The sequence below is a fragment of the Falco cherrug genome, chromosome 4 (assembly GCF_023634085.1).
Source record: "Falco cherrug isolate bFalChe1 chromosome 4, bFalChe1.pri, whole genome shotgun sequence".
Taxonomy (NCBI): Eukaryota; Metazoa; Chordata; class Aves; order Falconiformes; family Falconidae; genus Falco; species Falco cherrug.
Window position 1 is genome coordinate 70,487,272 of NC_073700.1, and position 24,000 is coordinate 70,511,271.

At 37.0% G+C, this 24,000-nt stretch overlaps 1 protein-coding gene across 2 annotated transcripts in view; it reads left to right on the plus strand.

The window, feature by feature from the left end:
- Positions 1-24,000, plus strand: part of PIP4K2A (phosphatidylinositol-5-phosphate 4-kinase type 2 alpha) — a 115,232-nt gene that overhangs the window by 81,627 nt on the left and 9,605 nt on the right. For both annotated transcript variants that reach the window (XM_055706785.1, XM_055706786.1), the window contains exons 5-6: positions 11,589-11,735; positions 14,404-14,442. In XM_055706785.1, coding sequence (XP_055562760.1) covers positions 11,589-11,735; positions 14,404-14,442 — 186 coding nt within the window. The remainder of the gene's footprint in view (positions 1-11,588; positions 11,736-14,403; positions 14,443-24,000) is intronic.

A 24,000-nucleotide genomic window follows, 5' to 3' on the forward strand; every position in this document is an offset into this window, starting at 1 on the left:
CAGTGCTAATTTTCTTAGCCCTAGATCGGTTTGAATAAACTCTAAAGCTGCAGAAATCAGAAAAACCTCTAAAAATAATCTATGATACGATACCAAATAGGAGGGATTTTTATCCTTTCCGTCTTCCTGCTCACTTCCATGGGTTGGGATTTCAGGTAAAGACTTCAGGACATTTGGCATTGGGGCGTTGTTGTCACTGGTTTAGGTGGTTTCTTTTTTGTCTCGCAGTGGTTTTGTTTGGTGCTTTTTTAATACTGTTACGTTTGTAAAACCAGTTTTAAAGCAATCTTTTGAGGTGGAAGGGAGGGAAAAGCATACTTTAGAGGCACTTGGGATTGAAGGTGCCAGCTATCTTTGTGGTGCTATTTGGCTGTCTCCCTGTCTGCTCTTCTTGTGTTGAAGGGAGACTGCTGAATGCCCTCCAAGTCCAGAGCAGCTTGGGAAGCCTTCAATGAGTTAGATCTGAACTCTTTTCTCTCCCTGTATGTTGTTCTTATGTTTAAATAACATGCAGGACCACCATGGGTTTGTTTTAATGTAGATAAATATCATCACTACAGAAATGTTCATAAGACCATCTCTTAATTACAGTTTTACTGAAGAGAATTTTTAAAACATCTAATTGTAATTTGGGGTCTATTTTTTATTAGAGTTCTCAAACTTAGAATATTGGATTTGAGCTATGAAGCAGTGGAGCAAAATCAAAGTTTTAGTCTGTTTTGTATTCGGTATTAGAAGCTAGTATTAATGATTAGATTTTGAGGCTTAATCCGTCTGAAAATCATACTGCTTTTCAAACAGTCATCTCCTTTCAAGGGTGTCAATGAAGACAGCACTGACGTGAATGAACTTAAAAATTTGGAATCTTTCCATTAATGCTTTCAAACATCAGAGTTCATAATAGGCTAGGTTACAAGGAATAATGATCTGAAAGTTATCTGTACCAGGCATCTAATTTCACTTTATACTGGGAAAACATTCATATGAGAAAGCTCTCATTGGTGCCTCCAAAAGGTTCATAAAGATACGATATCTATTTCTTTTTGTCTCAGAACTTGAGAGCACTTTACAAAGTGCTGTAAATGCAGAGGAACTCAAGCACAGAGACAGTTTAATAATTGACCTTTTAAATGAAATTAATTTTCGTATCTTCAGCAATACTGAATGAAATCGTTTGAATTAATTAAAGAAAATCTCAATTAAATCCCATTAACTCTGGTGACAGCTGATACAGTGTCCTGTGTGTTGCTGCTGGAAATTGAATGCTTGGAATCTAGGTACAGCAGCTTGTCCTCCCATTTCTCTAGATGTTTTTCACAAGTGGAACTTACTTAGCCTGCTTGACAGTGCAGAGAACCCATTGTCCTGGTGGAAAGGTTTTAATAATTCCCTTGACCAATTCATCCTACAAAGACTGGCCTTAGACCGCCTTTCTACTAATGAGCAATGCAATGCCAGGTAACATCCACTGGCACTTGAGCTCATTAGTGGTCCCTGCTGTGGTTTTGCTTTGGGCCAGCTAGCTGTCTCCCAGATAATTCTGGGCAAGGCTCAAGGTATTAACTGAGGCCAGTTACTGTTCTTACTTAAGAGTCTGAATATGATCATCCTGTTTTAGAGGAGACCTTAATTTGCATGTGAGTTACTCCATTCCAGATGCCAGATTCCAGAACTAATGCCGGAGGACAGTCCAAGACTGGTCTAATTCACTGGTATTGTTCTTTATGGTTCTGTCGCATGGCATAGTTGCAGTAGTGCAAGATTTTTCAGAGACTGCACTGGTACTCCTGTGGAAATCTTTGTCTATAAAGCAAGTTCTCTTAAGTTCAATTTTATTTTGTCATAGTCTTTCCTGCCAATAGAGGAAATGTCAAGTTCCCTGTACTGATCTACATACTTACCTTATTGCCCAGTGTCTTCCTTAATTGTAATCATTGCCACAGTTAACAAAGCTAACTGTAATTGCACGCAGAAGTACCAAATATGGGATTTTTAGGGGAAAGTCTGCTTGTTAGCTTTTCTCCAATTTCAGTTCAGTGACCACCAGCAGCATGTAGCACATATATGAAAATTTCTGGCCCTGTTAAGTGTGCTTCACAGCCTGAGTGTGATCATGTTTGGGACTAGTTTGGGACTTCCAGTGGCATGTGCTTACATCATACCCTGTGCCAGGCTGCTCTTAGAGCAGAGCTGTATTTGAAAGGCTCAACCTTCTAAAGCAGGGAACATGCAGGCATGTTCAGACCCAGTTATGTAATGCAGTGATCATCCTGGGAGGAATAAACCTTTCTTAGGTGCATGAAGGCTAGGGAGGTGATTCATGTGAGTTTTAGAAGGCTGTTTCTCCCCTGTTAGAGATCAAGTACCCCCAGAGGACCTAAAGTGAGATCATTTATCCATTATGAACCTAACTTGAAAACCCTCTGCATCTTGCACCCTCTTTCACCTGCCCAGGAAGGCAGTAATTATCTTCCAGTTACTTCTGAAATGATTGTGAGCAAAATAAATGCCTTTTATGACAGATCATCTTTCCTCTTTCTCAGGCTTTTCCCCCCACCTATCCCCACTACAAATTCATTCCAAGTTTCTTCCCCAGGTTGAAACTCTTGAGTTTCATTTAAACCGTATTTACTCACCTGTTTCCTTATTAAGGCTAACAGCTCTAAGCTGATAGAATCATTCTAGACCTTGGAAGTACCTCTGCCCTTGCTTAGGGACCAAACAAGCCTTATCAAACGTTTCTCCAAGACAGCTTGAACTGCTTAATAATAAACACAAGAGGAGAGCTATCTTTAAACAAAGAATACTGGGGAGGGGACCATGACAAGTCAGAAGTGTGAGAGACTGGATATGTTCTTCATTCACCAAATTAGTCTTTGTCTCTGGCACTTGCAAAATAACTGTCAGTCTCCTTACACCATTTTGAACTACAAAGCTACTGCTGAGGCATCTGGGAGTTAGTTGGTCAGCAGCAAAATGTAGCAGGGCAGTTTTTCCATTAACAGCTCCAAAGCCCAACTCCAAGTACCAATGATTTTTTTGAGTAGTCACCAAAAGGTTAGAAAGAGGCATGTAGACTGCCACTGAAAAGTAAAAATAAAGGTAATTTTATTGGTAACTTGAAATTGTGGAGATGTTTAGTCCACAAACCCATCCAATTCTTTCCATCCTTCTTCCCTCCCATCTGTCTGAAGGTGCAATAGCCTGTCTGTTCTTTGGAGCTGTGGGGAACTGAGGTTATAGTTACACAGTCTGTATATTTTGATATTTACAAATAGAGCAGGAATTGTGCATAGTCTGTAAACACTTCTAAGTCTAAAAATACGAAGTCTAGATTGCCTGGTTTTCAATTAACCAGAGTTATAATGGACATGACTGTACACCTTGGAGAAATCAGGTTATTTTCAGGAAACAAAATGGTTAGTAACTTGTTAGGAATGAAAATAAAATAACTTAGTTTTGCTGAGTTATTAGCTTTCTTCTTTCTGGGTAGAGTTCCATTGTAATATCGCATGGCATTTTGCAAAGGTAACAAAGTTAGGTGCATCACAATTTACAGTATTATTATTACTATTTAAAATTTAAAAAGCTATCAAAAGTAAAACCAAAAAGAACAAATTCCAAGCCTAAGGCTGTCGACTAGAAATGTGTAAATAACTAAAAGCGAACCAGGTTTGAGGCAGTGTCAGAAGTTACTATAGTAACAGTATATAAGTATATATAGGAATTCCAAATTAAAATTTTTGAATTGGAAATAATAGTCCTGACAATTGTAAATTATAGTTGCTATCCAAAACGGAGTTGCGTTCGTTCATTTACTGTGTCTGATGTGATGCCCTTTTTTTTTTTTTTTTTTAGTGGCAGTCAGGCCCATAACCTCAGACAGATGGTAAACACTTCAGTCTAAACACTGACACTTTCTGTCAACTCATCAGATGAGTCTGACGCTTTTAGTACTGAGTAGAAACACTAGAGATCATTATTTTCTCTTTCAAAGTTTAAAAAAAAAACCAAAAAACAAAAACACACCACTAAAAAAGCCCACTAAGTCCACCACTTCTAAGAAAACGGGAGGAATAATGTCTTTCTCCATGCTTGAAGTTGCAAAGCATCATGTTATTTATGACTAGACTGTAGAGTCCATTGTGCATGGACCAGCCTTCTTTCTACACTGAAAGAAAAAATGGCCTGGAGCATGAACCAGCTAGGTTTCTAAGTGTTACGCTTAACCCAAATATATATGATGTGTTAGGTTCTTATGCTCTGAATTTCTATGCTAGCCAGTTTCTAACTACTGTATTATTTTCTGATACATAGTGTGAAATACTGCTTTCAGTTACATTTTAATGGTAATTGGCAATTGTTTTGGGCTGCTTATATTATTGGTATACTACCAGTTATCAGTGGAAGGCTCCTTGCTACTCCTCAGGTGTTACTTCAGCTGAACATCATTTACTTATTCAAATGCACTACAACCACTGTTAGGCTTAAAATGGGTCAGACTTTCATATATTAGAAAAGCTGTTGCTGTATGGGCTTGTAGATGTAGTTTGACCATGTAAAATTGTGTAAGTTAAGCATGTTCACGTTAAGTACTCAAATAGTATTTGAGAGCAAAATCAAACATTTATTTGAAATACCTCCAAATCTGGTGTGATTTTAAACCTATGCTCCTGACCCCAAGAGCATGGACCAGAAAAAAGGAGTTAAACCTACTGCTCCCTTTGACATTGTTAAAGGAGAGCTCAGCAGTGCCATCTGTGTGTTGCCAGGATTTCACCCTATGTTCAAGGAACAGGTAATACCCTCCTTCCTCCTAAAGGAAAAGTTTCATTTCAGTATATATTTAAGGTATGTTTCTATATTTCTTTTAGATGTATTGTCCTGTGCAAAAAGCTTATCAGTTTACCTAAATTGCAAAGTATACTATTCAGCAGATATCAATATATATGTAGATATTTTCTAAACTACAAATATGATTTTCAGGGGCAGAAATCAGTGACAGTTGAGTAAAATTATGTAGGTGGATGTTCTAGTTTCTGAAATGTCTGAATCAAGATAACCTGCCCTTCCCAGTGAGATAAACTTGCTTTAAATCTTAAATTGGTATAAAAGCAGAGTCCTGTGCTCTTTGAGAATAGATGGCAGGCAGGATAGAAATTTTTAGAAATAAATTAAAGCAAACTTGAGTGTCTGAGAAAAAGGAAAACCTTTGGAAACCTTTTTTTTTTTTCTTCTTTTTCATTAAAATGGACTTCAAAAGGGATTTATTATTTCTCAGTGCTGACACCCAGGTGACTTCAGTAAAGAAAAGAAACTGAGAAGCCATATCGAAGCAGGTGAACAAGAGGGAATTTCTAGCACACAAGCCTTCCAGTATAGAACTACTCATGAGTGCAGATACCCTTTAGGTTTTCTATAGGTGGCTGTCCCTGTTGACAGCACTTCTTTTCCTTACACAGGTAATTGTATGCAGAACTGACAACTATTGCACTGCCTGTTTGTTTCCCTGGCAACCAGCAGAAATAGTGAATAGTGGTAAAGGAGAGGGACTGCCCATTTACCAGAGGCAGCAAACAGCAGAACCATGGGGAGGTGAATGGGAAGAAAGGAAAGAATAGAATGAGCTAAAAAGGGGAAATGAAAGCATAAAAGAGAAGACAAAAGCAGGAAAAAAAATCTTACCTTAGCTTCTGGAGAGGAAAAAAATATGAAAGAAACAGGAAGGGAAATGAAAGGGAGGGGGGAAAATGCAGGCAGTAAGGTGAAAAAGGGGGAAATTACAACAAGATCAGGGTTCAGGGCTGCGCAGGAATCAAGGAATATTGAGTGGAAGATAGGAGGAAACATTAAAATCATAAATAGGTAGAAAAACATTACCATAGGCTAAAAGCAATTTTGTCACAAATCTGTTACAACATAGGCTGGAGAATACCCCAGAAAAGAAAGTGGGGACTAGGTGTTCTAGGAGTTTGCACTGAGATGGGCTGACATCAAGCCGGTAGGTTGCTAAGGCAGAGCTACATCTAAGTTTGTGTCATCCTCCCTCCGTGTCATTACTTGCACAGGTTATCAGTGGCTTGCTTCCTCCCAGCTCCTCCCTTTTTCTTCATGAGTTGCATCTGTATGTATCTCAAAAAGAAGGGAAAGGGTAGGTAAAAAGGCAAAGCAAGGCAATATAATGTACTATTATTTAAGTACAAATGTGCATGAAGGACACATACCATGTAATGGTGACCCTGACTCTCTGTATGACCTAATGTAGTAAGAGGTAAAGATTTATGGGAGGTTTCCAAAGAAACGCAGTTAAGAAAAGCCCTTCAGCCAGTCCCTTGTATGAATCAAGAAGCTGCACAGAACATGTCCTCTGCCCTGTGCTAAGATAACAGATATATAGCACCTTTGATATGAAAAACCAGAAGCAGAAAAAGTAGACATGAGAATATATGTGCTCTCATTCGAGTCTACATTTCACTTGCATCCGTGGGCCCACTGTTTCCTATAGGATAGGTGACCCTGAAAGTGGGAAACTCACTAGCATGAGCATCAGATGGAATTGTAAAAGGGCAATATGCAAAAGGGCCATACAGTCACAGCCTGGAACTGCTACCAAAAATCTTCACTAAAAGATGTGAAATTTTATAGGTAAATACCTTAACTACACAAAATATCAGAATGGACTTGGCTGAACATGGCTCTTTTGAGGCCTAGGTTTCACCAGTAGGTGTTTCCTATGTATTTATTGTATTTTATGTCTGTAAACTCCTGATGCTGTGCACAGCACTTTCAGAAGAAACTGCATGCCCAGTGACTCATTTGATTGTAGCAGTACCAAGTATAATGTTTCTGATAGCAGATCGGCAACTTAGATAATCACACGTGGTGGTAACATTTAGATTACATTGCACTTTGAAGTAAAATTAACACCGGCGGAAGTCTGAAACAACGTAAAATGTAAGGCTTCGAGTCATAGGGCTTGTATCTGAAAACCTGTGTATTTATTGAACACTTCTTTAAATGAAATTATTTTCTTACATTACTTACTAGAAGAAAACAGCTTTATATGCCTTGAAAATCTATAACTTTCTATCGTGTTGCTCTAGTTTGATTAGTTAATCCTTTCAATGTGTCACGTAAGTAGCCAGTGGATAATTTCCTGTGAAATTATTAGGGTTCAAGAAAATGGCAATAAGCAGAATAATATTCTGAAACATGATATAATGCTGGACAAGGTTCTCAACCTCCTTTTTGGGGAGTGATTGTACATGTCAATGCACATGCACACAACACATTGTTGGAGGCTATTTCTGACTTGCAGGCAAGAGGATTTGAAAGAGAAAATTGAGGCCACAAAAGGAGTGTCAACATCTTGTCATTCACAAAGCCTAAAATGTTTTTAAATAATTATATCACTTGCCATTCAGTTTCTTTAATGAAAGTATCCTAATGAATGTATAGACTTGTCACATAAGCATTTGATAATTCAGGTATGATTGCCTTAATCATGATGTAGAAAATCATTAAAATAATATACAAAGGGGTAACAGAATGAGCATGTTGTGTATGTCTGAATTAATGTCTGCAAAAACAGGCCTATCGGTGAGAAATAGGAATATTAAGTTTTCACATAGAACCAAGATAGACATAATTCAGGATTTAGTCTTCACCAATGTCAAGTCATTCCAAGGGGAGGAGAAGAAAGAGTAGAAATGGGAATTTTACCCTGTGTTTTTCTAAAAAGAGCTAAAACTGGCATAACTTCTTTGCCAATAATTTGTATACATTTTATAATCTTTCAGTCATCATGGTATCTTACTAGTGTAACTGTGGGGAAGCAAGAACCTAAGAATCCTAATTTTCATGTAAAATGAGATAGAAGTTCTGTTCTTATTAAGGAATCTTGAAGCTGTATTTATACAAAAGTTAACAAGAATATAGGGTCATAAAGAATTTCTTACTAGTTTTGAGCTTTAAGCATGAGGTTCAAGGGAGTTCAGAAAATTATGTATTTGAAACCTATGCTGCACAGCTGATAAAATGTGTCAACATGCTGATGATACTTTATTTTGTTAATGGTAATATTGTCCTTATGCTGTGCAGAAAAATGAAATTTGTCTGAATTAACAAAAAAATGATGAGGTGTTTATTACAACACTCTTTTTAAAAAAGATGGATTTTGTTACTGGATATAAGGACTTATAAATGTATTAGCTAAGTGTTACAGTTTTATTTAGCAAGGCTGCTTGGTAGAATTGTTTTAATGTTCATTTTAGAAAGAATTAACATAAAGGAGTGAAGGTCTTTTCTTCCACTGAAATTTAGCAGTCCTGTTAAGCATGTACCGGCTTATTTTCTAGGCTCACTTTTATTCCAGCTGTGAGTGGGAAACTTCAGGAAATCATTCCTAAAAAGCACCTTGAGGTGACTAAATTGCTACTTCATTTATATCAAGATGGACAAATTGAAAATCTGCCAACCACAGTCACCAGTGCAAGTCCTGCTGGACTCCCACCCAAACAGATGACACGTTTTGCCTCCTCTGTGATGCAGATATGGGGGATTGATAGTTTCAAAGGTAGGAAGTTCTAGACCAACCTTGTAGATGCTGAAAGCAAGTGGCATTCCTCCCTCTTTCCTTTGTCTCCCCATCAGGATAAGAAATGTCATGGGAAACACTGAAATCATTTTAGGGGCTTTTCTTTAAATTGCAATGGCAGGACTGTCTACAGTCGGCAGTGAATAGGAAACAACTGTTGTGGTACATAGTCTGCTTTGAGAAGGTCCCTTGGAAGTTGGCAAGAACATGGCCAAGTCCCTTTTTATTAAGTGAAGAGCACTACCAGCATACCATTTCATGTCCTGTGTTGCATGCTAGTAACACTGCCCTTTCAGAAGGCTTGTTTGTAAGACATTAAAGTGAAACAACGGTGTCAGCAAATGGCTAATCCTAATGTACAAATAGGACTTAAGCGACTCATTAATTGCCTTTTTTCTCCCTGTTACATGATGCAGAACAGTTTGGGAGGAGGTTGTGTGCTGCTGACCAAAGGATTTATTTCATGTTATTGCAGTGGGTATGTTGCACGTGTTCTGTATTAATGACATTGCTATTTTACAGATGGGGTACCCTTAGGACCAGAAAGTTTAAAATCTGAGAGCTAGCACTAGCTAGGGTTGAAGAGATAGTTTAAGCGTCAAGACTGTGACCCTAGAAGCAGAGAGGAAGGGCAGGGAGTTACTAGTCTGGTACTTAGGCCTAGCTGCTGTTCCTTCACATGGCACAAACTCTCTTATGTGATTTCATATAGTTTCCATGTCTTGGATTCCTGTATGGAAAAGGGAAATAATGGCATTTATTATAATTCAAGTTCTGTACTTAAGAGCCATAAGATGAGGAATGGCTGGATCCATTAAAGAGTTGAGTGGCCTGAAGTTCTGTGACACTAAACTCTCCTTGACCATCCTTGAAGAACCTAATCATTTTGGAGAAGGAATCACTCAGGAAATGTTTTTATAAGAATCCTTCCCACCTTCTATAAAGCATTAGAAAAGTATTTACCTTTAGGATATATGCCAAGTACTTGATGTTTATTAAAAAAAAAAAAAAATCAATGTCGTTTGACTAATAGGGATTAGTATTTTAAACAAGTTTTCTGTAACCTCATAATTGATAGTTCTCATTTCACTTGATGATTGGACCTCCAAGACAAACTTCTGATGGTCGAAACGAGCTGTGTATCCTGTAACACATTGAAACTGGTTTGTGAGGTTGTTAACAGCCCTATGATTGAGAATCCTCCGGTTGAAGAACTCTAAACTTCTGCCTCTGTTAAATGCAGGAGTCTTCTCAGGTGCAAACCAATCAATCTTTGTGCACTGCTCAGGACCGACATTGTTCTTGTGGCCTTTTACTGTCAAACGTCTTTGTATTTTGGGGCACACAATTCTATTTCCTTCTGAAGATTCTGATTTGTATTTACTGAGCCTCTGCAGTGGCTTATGTTTTGCCCATTCTTAGGCAGTTTGAGCTTAAAAATGCTTTGCTGTGAAGTGGCACAACTGCAACTTGACCATGTTCTCTGCTTCAGGGCTTGTAACCTCCAGGACAGCTAGAGGGCAAACAGAAAGATGTGTTACAGCCCCAAACTGTGCCAGCACAATTCAACAGAGCTCACGTGTCAGACTTGTTCGTCAAAATTATGTTCAATTCACAGTCAACAATTTCCGTTATTGTTGTTCGTTCCTTTTGTTTCTTGCTGGACAGGATTGTTTTCAGGACTTTCAAATCTTTCTAATTTTATTTTGCCATTTAAAAGGTTCCAGTATAAAGTTAGTGAGAGAAATTCCTTAAAATTAACAGAGGAGCCCCAAACTGCAATATCTCCAGGGTTCCAAGAGCTTTGTTATATTACTTGTTACCAAATACTAACTACCTTTGTTAAGCAATTCAAATGGCTTATTCAGTTGACTTGTTCTAAAGTCTCCCGTATTTTAGAATAATGTGTTTCCAATAACTGGGTCACTCTGGCACAAAAGAAACAGAAACTTCAGTATTCATGGAAAGTTTGAAAGCTGACTGTTGGTTAGTTTCTGCGTTTCTGATTTGGGGCTTGAATTTTTAAATTTTCTTCAAGTTCCTCTGTTTGAGACTTGGTAATAACAGAAAGAGATAAGTTGGTGAGTCCTTTTCTGGTTTACATAATTTTCCTTGGTTCCACAAAATATGAGTGATGTGTTTGAGTTGGTTTTAGGATTAATATAGTATGGGTATTTTTATTCTGGGAATAAATATTAATTTGTTAATAGTTCTCATCATCAATGTAGTCTGTACTTTTTCTGCTTCCTCCAGTAGTCTTTCCAATAGAAGTTCAAACTATTAGTTGTAAGGCAAGTGATTTTAAAAAAAAAAGACAGGTTTCAGGTGCAGGTGGCAAATCTTTTCAAGGTTAATAGCCCATTTGTAATGGAATATGGTGACCTTAAGGAAATACAGTCATTCATAAATAAAAAATACAGGGATCTTGCACTTGACTACTCAACTCTATTGACCCTGAAATGCAACTGTCACATAGGAACTAGCAGGAAGTTGGTGATTATAAATAATACCCCTTGCTGGTGACAGCACCATAAACGTTCATCATAGTAAACAAATACTGAGAACAGACAAACATACCAATTACATATAATCTGGTACAAAATGCAGCAGTATGATGTTCGAAAATACATTTCTGGGTTTTGACACTGGGTCCAAATATGTTACTTGCATTAAGTGTGCTTTTTGGACCATAAAAGTGGAAAGGTCTGTCAAATGGAGCCTGCTCTTTCTATGAGGTTTTCTGTAGAAGTGAGGAGTTATAAATTAAGCAGTTCAAGATTTTAATTTTCACACACTGGCCTAAAAAGCAGGGTAACCTCCCAATGAGGGGGATTGTTTTGGCCTGACTCTTTTCAAGGTTTGTCTCCACACAAATATATATTCAGCAAATACATGTGTTGTTTCTGGCTGTTTTGTCTTTAAAAAGGTATAAATATATATTTATATAATATATATCCACCCTCACTTCTGTTCTTTTCTTTTGCTCCTGCAGTTTATTGTGGAGTGTCATGGGAATACACTTCTTCCCCAGTTTTTGGGCATGTACCGGCTTACTGTTGATGGAGTTGAAGTATATATGATTGTTACGAGAAATGTGTTCAGCCATCGCTTATCTGTTTATAGAAAATACGATTTAAAGGTGAGAAATAACTGCTGATGAAATAACTGACAAAGTAGCTGAAAAAATCTTTACTATAAATGTTAGCTTATGTTGGTGCTTGAATATTGCTCAGAATTTTAATTAATTTTAAGTTGTGTTATGTAAGAGCCAGCATTAACTGGTTTATTTCTGCATCTGGGTTTAGCAAAACTGAAGGATGGTTTTATCAAAATTGTGCAAATTTGCATTGTGCATTTTCAAAGAGAGCCATTTAAGTGGGTGTGTTTGTTAAATGTAAGTAATGGTTAAAGGTAGACCTCTTCACACATATCCAATAGTAATTCTGCTTCCTGTAGGTCTTTATCAACATAATGGAAAGCCACAGCTGATTCTGCAGAGGGCTTTTATAAAATAACTAAATATCATAAGTTAAACCAATAAATTGCTACTAACAAAGTACATCGCTACTCCAAAAGCTCCATATTTTATTCCATATTTTTAAAATAATCCAATTTAAAAAGAGAAGGTTCTTAAAAACACAAATTTCTGTTGCTTTTATCATAAGGTGTATTTTAGGGTTTTTTCAGAAGGTTTATCTGCTCGTTATTTTGCAAATAGTTAATACACAGTGCCTACAACTAATGTCCGAAGTGTAGTCTTAGTCTTTTTACTGACCTAAGGGATTGTATTTTAATTTCCTCCATGAAGTCATCCCTTAGAAACTTACTTCTTTCTAGCATGTTTTTGTGTTGAACAACTAAGTGCATCTGCAAACTTGTTTTAAGGTGTTTATTTAGCATTCTGTATTAAGGCATTTGTAATGCTGTGCACACCATCCTTTCCTCCTGTCAAGTACCTACCTAGCAGCTGGTTAGATAGTTGACTGAACGTGATTTGTAAGAACTGATTTCCAGATTGTCAGCAACTGACTTTTTGGTATTTAGTACCATTGACAGCAGAGTTTCCTCAAGAAAGACATTTTTTTGAGAACTGTATGTGTTTTAGAGCATTGTAATGTCCAGATGCGTTAAAAAAGGGGGGAAAGCACAACAGAAAGAAACAAATGATATAAAGCATGTTCTTAGCGTTGGTATCATAAATTTACCTCTGTGAATGCTTCTATACTCTATTCAGTTTGTCCAGCTGGACTGAATGGCTTTAAAGGTAAACTTCTCTTGCAATTTAAATTTAACATCAATATCACATTATTCTTCAAAACTAACTCCTTCACTGAGTATTAGTAGTGTTGTAGTGACACTGCACGTATTATAAATTACGTTTTCTTTACTTTCATTGCTACAGCATCTACGGTTGTAGGTTGAGTCCTTTTTTGTACATGAGTATTTTTGACACTAGCTTAGAGCTCACTTGTAGCGCAAGTCTTTACCTGTGCAGATACTAAGAGACCACAGATCGGCCTAGGATTTCAGAGGTATTTTCTTGGCCACTGAGGTATTTTATTAAAATTTATTAAAATAACTTCAATGTCAAATTTGGCAATCTCCCTAATTTTTATTATTGTAAATCCACTTTTTTCCCTCCAGTTTGGTTTTCAGCTGACCTTTTTTTAGGCCAAATAGTCTGTTGGAGCACGGAATACAACATAAAAAGTGTATTTTTATGTAACATAAAAAGTAAACATAAAAAGTTTAGTAAACGAAAATGTCAGACTTTCACTAGGCTTTATTAGCAGTTAACGATACAATGCAATGAAATCCCTGCTTGCTGTGCCATACATAATAACTAAGATGTACAGCCCCATTTATATTTTATCTCCATCTTTTCTAAGTTTCTCTCTGCAAACAGCATAAAACGTGATATAAAAACATGTGGTTGGGAATCCTTATGTTCTTTAAACTAGCATGACTGAACTTCAGCACTTCTTTACACAATGCATACTTTCCAACAAATTATAGAGCTGATTTTACCCATCTTTCAGTGTCCAATTATCACGTTTGTAGTTATAATTTCTTGCAGTGCTATTATGTGATAAACAAACTCTGGGTACTTAAAGGTGTGGTCCTGCTCCAAGAAATTTGCAAGGAGGTATACACAGCCATTTTTTGGTCACCTCCAGTTTATTCAGAACGCACCATATTGCATACTAGTTCTAAGCTTAAAAAAAAAAAAAAAATTTAAAAAATTTAAATAGCCAGAATATCTTTGGCAAGCACTGTAGATCTTGTGAATCCACAGTTGGTCTCATCTCTTCTTTTGACTTCATGTTGCTGTGAGGTGCTTTGTTCTTGTTTGTACTTTGTGATCTTTTAAATATTTCTATGTGTTTATATTGTGTGACATCTTTTTCAAATGTGTATTACATATGTCCAAATAATTACCTAGAATAGGCTATTCCATAACCACACAGCTAAATTGGTACAAAAAGATGAGAAGTCTGCCAAGCAAGGCAGCAACTTCTAGGATGATAGTCTCAAAATGAGGATGAGACATGAAGAAGCTCCAGCAGTCAGGAGGAGAGCATATGTAGAGCATTTGAGGATTTAATCCATCTTTCTTCTCTCATGATACATCTTCTTCAAGTGATTGCAGCAGTTCAGCGGCCCTGGGCATTCTACTTACTGTATCACCTTTCTTTAAAACAGCTCTCAAGTTCAGAAGAAAACATCCACTTTTGACCTGTTATCGTAACATTTTCAAATCAGTTTCTGACATATGCACATTTTTAGATCCATTTTTTCTGTTTCAGGGCTCTACTGTGGCTCGAGAAGCCAGTGACAAAGAAAAGGTATGGTGCATTTCTGTTTCTTTTTCAATTATCTAAGCTGCTAGCTGGCCTCAGGACAACCATAACCAGTGCTGTTCTGCCCCTTTTCTTTGTTTTCTGTCATATTCTCCCCCTTGAGTTCTACCTTATTCCCCCCTTTATCTTTCCTCTATTTTCTGCAGACCTTTGAATATTGGTTTGCAATGGTGTTGAGATTTCAGAGGTAAGTGAGCCAGTCCTCTAGCTCCTTCTTTTCCTTTTTTTCTCTTCTCTTCTTAGTTTCTTCAGGGCCTGCCCTGTGGTAGGAAAACATCAGGACTTTCTTCTCTTCCCTCCTGCTTCTTCATCTTCTTTCTCTTGCTCTTTAATATTGAGATTTATGGATGCTCCATGTCAGTTAATAGAATGATGTGACGTGGCACCACTTCTAAAGTGAATGCAAAGATGAACCAAACCTTGAATTGTGAGAACCTCTGGGTATGTAAAGCTCATGCAAATGAGTGAACAACTGACACACTTAGATGTACATGTAACTATAATGAGAGACAGGCTGCCTCAAATTCTGGGCCGAAACCTTGCTCTAAAAGGAAATTGATCACTTTGTTTTTCTCCATCTCCAACTTCAGTTCATTTGGAAAATTTCGTGTTCTCAAAATCAGTGTTTCTCTCAGGTTTCAGTGACACAGCCTGATAGCACTTTAGGAAAGGTTTGTCTAGAGATTCTACAGATAATTGGAGGTGGGACATAGTCTTCATCATCTAAGACTTCTTAAATTTCCAAATTTGGGTGAAGTCCAAGAGCCCATGAGCCTTGTTTTCTTAATTTTTCCAAGCACATTCCTTCTGAATTAGCATAAGATCATTTAGCAATTCACTTAAAAGACTTCATTTTATGTTGTCCCCAAATTCCATTCAAATCATTTGGTTTTTCTCCTGAGCATTAGTTGTATCATACCTGCCTCTCTGAGTCTTCTACAGATCACACAACTGCACTAAGGAGTAAGGGACATGCAGTAGCTGTTCGGTTCTCACAGAATGAAAAACTCTGAAGTTTTTCCACTTTGTCCTAAGGTATGACTGAAGACTTAAAGTTCTCCTTCCAGCATTAGGCAACTAATGTCTGCCATGTCCCAAATGCCAAATGCAGTTACAATAGTCAGCATTAGCTCCCTTTTGCTGTACCGGGCCCTCAAAGTCATGTCTTGAATGGTCTGCATTCTTTTCTTGTGGTCTATTTTTGTCCTTGTTCAGTAGCACAACTCTAGTGTTTTTAAAGCAGAGGGATTAACCCTTCAGTGTCTTGCAAATGATACCTAGTGTCATTAAAAACCTCTGCTGGTAGTAAAATAATCTGATAGTAATGAGGAGGGCAGATTATTTGGATGGGACTACTTCAGGTTGCAACATTAATGCTTGGAATAGTAATGTAAAATGTAACGATATTACATGTATTCAGCTATACAGGAGCTGATACTATACAGATATTTAGTGCACTGGTTTTGAGCAGTTTTAAGAATTTGTCTCATAATAAATAGAAAAATAGTAGTACACATGTACTGTAGTTAATATGTTGAGTGAGAACCTCAAAGAAACAGTGCCTTAATTTTGTTCCTATGTAATTTCATGGCAAAATTACTATTGAATTTGATTATAGCGAAGTTGAAACAAAGTTGTGTAGTTTTGTATAACTGTATACAACAATTATTCTTTAAATGTAATGTGAAATCATAACTTCAGTAAGGCCAATAACAAAAATTCCTATCAATTTCAACGCATCTAGAACCTCCTGTTTTGAGTATTTCTGTGAAAGAAATGTAAAAAAAAACCCTGGTCATCCAAATTCTTCAGTTATTTTAAATATTACGCATTATTTTCTTTTCAAAGGAATTTGATTTCTTGGAGACAGAACTACACTAAGCTTACTGATGTTGCAAGCAGACGGTCTGAGGCTGTTGGAACAGCCTTCTGTTACTCATCAGTCCCCTCAAACTCCAGTGCAGTGCGGCAGGGAAGCCATAAGCTAGCACTTGGAACAAACACCTCCAAGAAAGGGAACTAACTGGGTAGACATCTAAGTTCATAGAGGGAGCAACATTTTACAAACACTTTAAGAAAGACTGTTAGGGATTCAAGCAAGGGGAAAATAATATTTTGCTTATTACATGGCTTTTGTCTGAAGTTTTGAGTCTGCTGATTGATTTGAAAGGGTCAAAAACACACTAATGCATGTCTGTACTGTAGATGTTCAGAACATTCGTCACTGCGATTTGAATCTCCTGCCATAGGAAATGGATCTCCTGCCACAGGAGTGGATTACTCATCTAAATTACTCAAGTGTTTCTAATGCAGCTTTTAAGCTTAAATAAGAAGGGGGTTGTGTATTTATATGAATAGACAAGGAAAGTTTATTTTTGAAACTGAGCAGTGCTGAAGACCTGCTGTCATGAGGTGTATCACTGCACGTGTGGCACTGATTTCAGGACCTTGAGGACTGTGTTGACATAAGATGTTGATGGTCCATTATTCTAACTACCAAGTGAGAGCCCCACAGCATGTTTTTTCACTCTCATTTTCTCTCAAGTAGATGTCACAGTTTCAAACTTTTTGTTGTCTTCTGTGGGAATCTCAATCCATTCTGAAAGATACTAAAACGCCTGGAAAATTCTACCCTGAAAAGCAAAAGAAAAAAAAATGATGGGTGGGTGGGTGTGTGGGCGGGCGGGTGGACAGGCACATTTTAGTAAATGCTCTGAAGAGATTTTGGTGTCTCCTATGTTAAATGAAATTGCTATGAATGATTAAACAAAACCACACAATCTCAAATACTAAGCTGATGTAGTAATTTATTAGCTAATTTTTAGCCATAGGCAAGTTAAATCATCAATTTATTAATACCATCCTGAAATGGCATTAAAAATAATAGAATTTCAAGTAATGGCAGCATTATTTAATTACTTATTATAAGGGTGTCCACTGCTATACACATCTGAAAAACAGAAAAGTAATAAAAGACAGGAAGCTTTTGGCTCTAAAGTGTACAGCTAAATTGTCTGGTAATGCTGTAGTTTTTAAATGGGCTTTTAAGTAATTCATATTTAATTTCAAATGCCAATATTCAAGTAATCAAATGGCTTTCAAAATATCGAGCATATGTTAGCTTTTTTTAAAGCGGCATAAGCCAGAAAACAGAAGAGCAAGTCTTTCTGTGACATCCTAATGCAGACTGAAAATTTTAGATTAATTACCTTGCAATTGCAAACTTGGCTAAAATTATGTTCTTGAATCTTTTTCCTATCAAACTACTCTTTCATTATTTTCTCAGTTAACAAAGAAGGGGCAATTATGCAGAAAGATGTAATGGATTAAAAAAATAAGAAATCAGGAAAAGATGTATTTTTCTACTTCAGGTTTGTAGTGTAAAATAGGTATTAGTATTCAAATATTTTACATCAGTTTTTAGGAAGAAAAACTGGATGGAGTGACTTCATTACTTTTCTGTCCTTTTTTCAGTTTGTCTCCTGTTTGACTATCTTCAGCTGTTTGATATCCTAACATATTGATAGAAGCTCTGAAACTGTCATTTCAATATTTTGTAATAACCAGTGCGGAGACAAGCTCCATCCCTTAGATTTCACCTTAACACACAATTCCTCTCATTTGCATTAAAGTGATACTTTTAATAACAAAGGCATCATTTTCTTGGCAACAAGTATCTAACATGCACTTACAGATTTTTCTTGAATTTTACAAGAGTATGTTTCAGCAGTTGTAAATTCTGACAGCTGCTCCTGTTTTGGTGTTTTTTAGGCTTTAGTTGTTTGGGGTTTTTTTAATTTATTTTTATTTTAATAGTGGGCATTTTCTATTCATTCCTTGGACAATTTTGCCCTCTTAAGTGAAACCAGGATAATGCAGAACTCCCCTGGTGGTCTGCCTGCTTGCAATTATGCTGTACTTGCGGTACAACATCAAATTAGCAGTTACAGCTGAGTCTACTTGTACTTATAAAGAACTTAAACATATTACTTGTGAGTGAGCAACTCAGAAGGAAATCTGAGGAAGAAAAATGAAAGCAAACTGAACTGAAGCCCACTATATTTCATCTTTACTAAGCAATTTCAGAGATTATTGCATGTTTTTTAATTAGTTTAAACCTGGTTACTTTGCCACCTCTGTATGTGTTGTTTCATAAATAAGCATAAATGAAGAAAAATTACAGTAAACACATTTGAACAAAGGATTTTTTTTTCAAGTTCTTATTTGGAAAATAATTGCTGTAGTTGACAGCTACGTAACATCTTAGTTAAATTGTACGCAAAATACATAGCTCTGATAATTAGATTGAAAGATGCTGCTAGATGTAACAAATCACTTCTTCACTTTACTTCTTACCTTATGATTACAACATATAGTAATTAACTGGTTTCTGAGAGGGCAGGTATAACTAAAGGAAGAAGTATTTTAGTATAGAAGCATAGCAACAAGATTACTCAGTCTTAATTAGTTTTTTTTTCTTTTGATGTCAATAGGTAAAACTTCAAGGTAGATCATCCCAAAATCTTAGCTATTTTTCCTGCTATTTTAAAATTACTGATTTTTTTTTTTTTTACTTATGTCTTCTAGTGATTTCAGTCTGCTTCATATGCCTATCTCACACAACAGACATCTGAGGCATGTCTTCGATTTCTCTGTGAAATGAATCTCAAGGTTGCATATACAGAGATAACTTTCAAAGCATGATACTGCAATTCATTGCAAGGAATGGACATTCACAGTTCAGATTCCTCTTTTCAGTGTTTAGCCTTCACACAACACCAACCCCGTTATTGTTTTTTAAAACAAATCACTAGTTTGCCTTTGTTTGGGTTCTTTTCATTTAAAAATCTGTCTTCCATATGTTAAAAGAATTTAAAAAAAATTAAAGGGGAACAGTCTCTTGCATTTTATATGTTGCATGTTCATTTTGCAGCAGGAAGACATTAACCCTAGGGATAATTCTGGATGCATTTCCCCGAGCATTGAAAAGACGTATAGTTACTGGTTTGGTACATGCTCAAATTCCTAATCCATCTACAACATCCTGCACAATTTTTTTTTCCTACAAAAATATCCATTACACTGGTGAAAACCATTTCAGTGTTCCCTCTCAAACCCCCTTTTGGGGTTACACATCTGTTTCCATTGCCATTTACAGTCCTGTGATGCCAAGTGGAGCTGCAGATCCTTGTTTGGTTAGAAACCTGGTCTTACGACAAGGCAAATTGTACAACAGAAGTTTGGAGGTCCCATAACTACTGGAGGGAAGAAGCTGCAGTCTTCAGCTTTCTTTGGAAAGCTCTAGTTTCTCTTCCATTCCTTTGATGGAAGACTTTTGATTTGGTTCAAAACCACCTGTGCCAGCTTGCTGAAAACTGTATTTAGCACTATGTCCTTTTTTTAAAATACTGCCTTCAATATATGCTTGTCAGCCCAGTCAGTCTAAAGTTAGCTTATTTCTCTTTTAAAAAAAAAACATGTATATGGGCCATTTGCTGTGAAAAGAAGCCCAGGATATGGAACTTCACTCCTGGCAGATGTTTTATACCAGTTTCAAAAGTTTTGAACTGTAAGCCAAATTCTGCTCTGATAAGTTGTGTGAATAACATGACTCATGGCTCGTTCCAAACAAACAGTAAGACTGCTATGCAACATTTCTCCTACAACCTAATCTTTGCCTGTGTTAGGTGAGAAAATGCTGCCAGGTTGTCAAGACAATTAAGTCGTCTTCCTTTTTCAGTCCAAGGCTTATTCTGACACTTGATTGCCCTACAGCTGTTTTAGCAAGCTTCTTCCAAAATGTTGGCATTGGTGTTAGCCATGATCATTATTTTCGGTCTTGATGCACAAAAATCCCTTTGGGAAGAAACAAAATTGCATTAGGATAGGATGCTGAATTGAGATGTGTTAAGAAATCTTTAAAAACTACTTCCATGCTCATCTAGAAATAACACTTCACCTGGTTCTTACCTTTCAAGACCTTTTTTTTTTTTTCCTCAAAACAACATCAGTGGGCTGTTTCACCTTAATTTTAGTTTTTTAATCTGTCATCTTAGTCAAAGAAATCTTTTTAGCCTTTTCAACGGCAGTGAAACCTTCCTGCCATTAAAATTCTCTATGACCGTGGCAAACTTTGGAATGCAAACCTGAACTGTGCAAATAACATGCTTTTTAATAAATAAATACTTCATATTTGTAAAATCTGTTGTGCCTTTCTTGCATTTTTAAGTCGGGGATTAAAAACAATGGAGATGGTTCAGAAAGAAAATCTATTATTAATTTAGTGGAAGTAGTCAGATGTTCATCTCCTGTGCAGCTCTTAAAATATTTAGTTCTTTAATGATAGTAATATATTCATTACAATGAATTACATTCTAGGAGAATCTTTTTCCAACAAGGATTTTGCTTCATTGGAAATATTTGAGAGTTCATTAAAAATTAACTGTATCAATTATTTCATTAAAGCAAAGTCTCAGTTTCTTCACTCAGTATTTTAAACTGCCACAATGTGGTTTTCTTTGTATTTACTTATTTCAGTGCATAAGAAGAAAAGGTACATATTAGGACTTCTCAACATGAACACATAAATTATTAATTTAAAATAACTGGGAGAGCCCCTCCTAGCCACATATTTCATAGGTTTTAATTCCTAAATTCACAAATCAATTTTAAGACTTAAATTGCAGTTGAAGTACTACCACAGTCACTACTAGCTGGCTGTCATTAGTGATGTTTGGGACTGCAGCGGTATCCTAGGGCTATTCAGCTTTAAATAAACAAGGAGAATGATACTGCCTAGCACACACACACGAAAAAGGTTTGTCTAATAACACCTAGAATGAGGAAGGATAACGGGCTGGGAGGAATCATGCAAATAATGTGGTGAGGGAACCACTGGCACTTAGCTTTTTAGCTTTGGTTTCTTGTATGGGACCCACTGCTTTTAGTGCTTGCTTTTTCTTCGCACGCCTCGGTACTGGCTTTTAATTTACACAGTTATGCACTTGCCAAGTCTTCACAGTTGCAGGCACTTGGGTGAAGGTAAATGACCTCAGATAAAAATCTGCAGAGGGATTATCGAGGACTGGGGGGAGCCTGCACACAAGGCAGTGAAGTCTGTTTTTTGAGAGCTGATTCGCTGCCCTGAACGTCCTTGGGAGTACCCTTGGGGTCTTGTGATGGTGGGGAAGAAATGACAGGCTGTGTCAGCTTTGCTAGCTCACTTTTATTAAAAAAAGATTAAAGACAAAGTTAAAGCGGAGTATGGCACCTGCACGACTGGCTTATCAGCTCTAGCATCTTCCAAAAAAGATATTTCTTGTAATTTAAGTTTCTTTTTATTAAAGACAGAACTGTTTTCAGTGGAGAAGCACGCTTTCTCCTTCCAGCCACCCACTGGGTCTGACTGGCTGGTGCTGTGCTGTGCTGTGCAGTGCAGGAAGTCTGTGGCAGAGCTTAGAGATGAACCTGCCATCTCAGCATCTTAACCACAAGCACATCCTTCCTCTCTGCTCACCCCCCACCTTTAGGGGATTTTTTTCAGTGTTAATGGGTTTGTTTCACTTTAACCTCTGTCTAGTTTAATAAATAACTTGGGTATACTAGGTGGAAAGACAATCTGAGGATTTTTTTCTTTTTTCTTTTTCTTTTTCTTTTCTTTTTTTTTTTTTTTTTAGGGGCTTTGGGCTAGAAATGAAGGGAGCTTAACTTTCTGCATTCTTGTAATTGTTGCTTCATCATAAATTAATTCATCCAAATCTCCTCTCCATTCTTAAGCATCCTACACGCTGGATTCCATCCTCCGGTGTTGGCAACATCCCTGGATCCACAGTCCTGCCTCTGCAGAACTAGCCCTTGTCCATGGGGCAGTTTGCTTGATTGTGTATGATAATCTCTACAGCTGTTAGTCTGGCATGCTTATCTGATGTTTCCCCTACTCATTTTCATCCTAAACCACTTACTGAGTAGGCCAGAAAGAAAATCAATGCACGCTGCACTGTTGTATTGTAGTAAACAATTCATTGTGAGCTTCAAGGAGTGTCTAACATCATCTTTAAGTAAAGCAGCGGAGCACTGCAGGGTGACTCCTCCATGGAAGGAGTCTGGGATGGATGAATGGTTATAGCTCCATCTCGGCTGCCTGGGAATTTTTCCTTTTATTTTAAATTAAAATTGAAGATCTTTATATTAGAGGGTATTTTAATATACTGGAATGTTCTAGATGCAACACAGTAATAATACAGAGCAGCCAGACTGGGACCTCATTTTTTTCCAGAGTCCACAGGCGTCAGGTTGCAATGGATTTAACATGGATTTGTAACTATAAAAATGTTACTAATTGCTTAAGTGGTTTTGAGCAATTATTGGAAGAGAAGGGTCATGTTTCTAAACAAAAGCAGTATTGTGGGATCTTAAGCAATTCATAAATCGCAGGTGCAAAAAATAAATCTGGACAGTTGGGGAACTGAGTATTTCAGCCACTTAGGTGTACAGCCCAACAGCAAAAAGAATTTCTGGCCATTGTGAAGATCTATTAAGGGTGTTTCAGGGTCTGCTATGATGCTCACATTTTTTAATGCTGTGTTTTCCAATATGTACGTTTTGGAGCAGAGAAAATAACCTCTGAGATTCTTTTCCTTACTGTGTCGTAGGAAGATAATAAGCTTTTTGAAAAATACTGTCTCCAGTAAGGTTATAAGCAATATTGGACCAGTTAAACTTATGGAGGGTATTCCAGTGGACTGATGGTGGCTGCCTTATATTTCTAGCAGAAGGACTTTTAGATTAAGGGGAAATTATTTTACTTGAAGTACCCATTATTTCATGATCATTGAGGGTTGCAGCATCAGTTGCTCTGCAACTTTTTCTCTGTAAAGAAAACCTGTTCTTAGTGATTAAAGGTGGGGGACAGGGAGCAAGGCTGTTGATTACTTTTAATGGGCCAATTTTTTAAAGGTTCTGATTGCAGAAGCTACTGTTATTTTGAGTTTGGTTGACCAAATACCCTGAAGGAACTGCTCTTTTGTTTGTTGGCTTGCTGGGTTTTATTAAGTGAACTTCCATTCACTGCCCTTCAAAAACACACCGTTTGAGGGGTCTTAGTACTGAATCCAGTGGTTCCTCCATCTGGCTATCCTAAATGCTGCTGCAAATGACTTCATGGGAGAGTTGAAGATGATCAACTAATGTTTCAACATTTAATTACATATTTAAAAGGCAGTGGTCTTCTCTGGCATTTGTCACTTCTAAGCAGCATTTCATAATTCATGTTCACTTGATGCTTTCAAATAATTATTTGATATTAGACACTTATGAACGTGCACAGTAGCTATGTAAAATGCAGTCCAGTCTGACCATCTATAAGATATGATGCAAGCACTTTGTTAGGAGGTATAGATTGTGGTTTAACTTCGCTTATTGCCAGTTACCTTGACAAACGACATCTTGGAAGAAGCTTGATGCAAATCAAGTATTGAGTCGGAGATTTGTCATTTGCTGCACACCCATTAAACTTATACCTTCTAGGCCATCTACAGGAGGAAT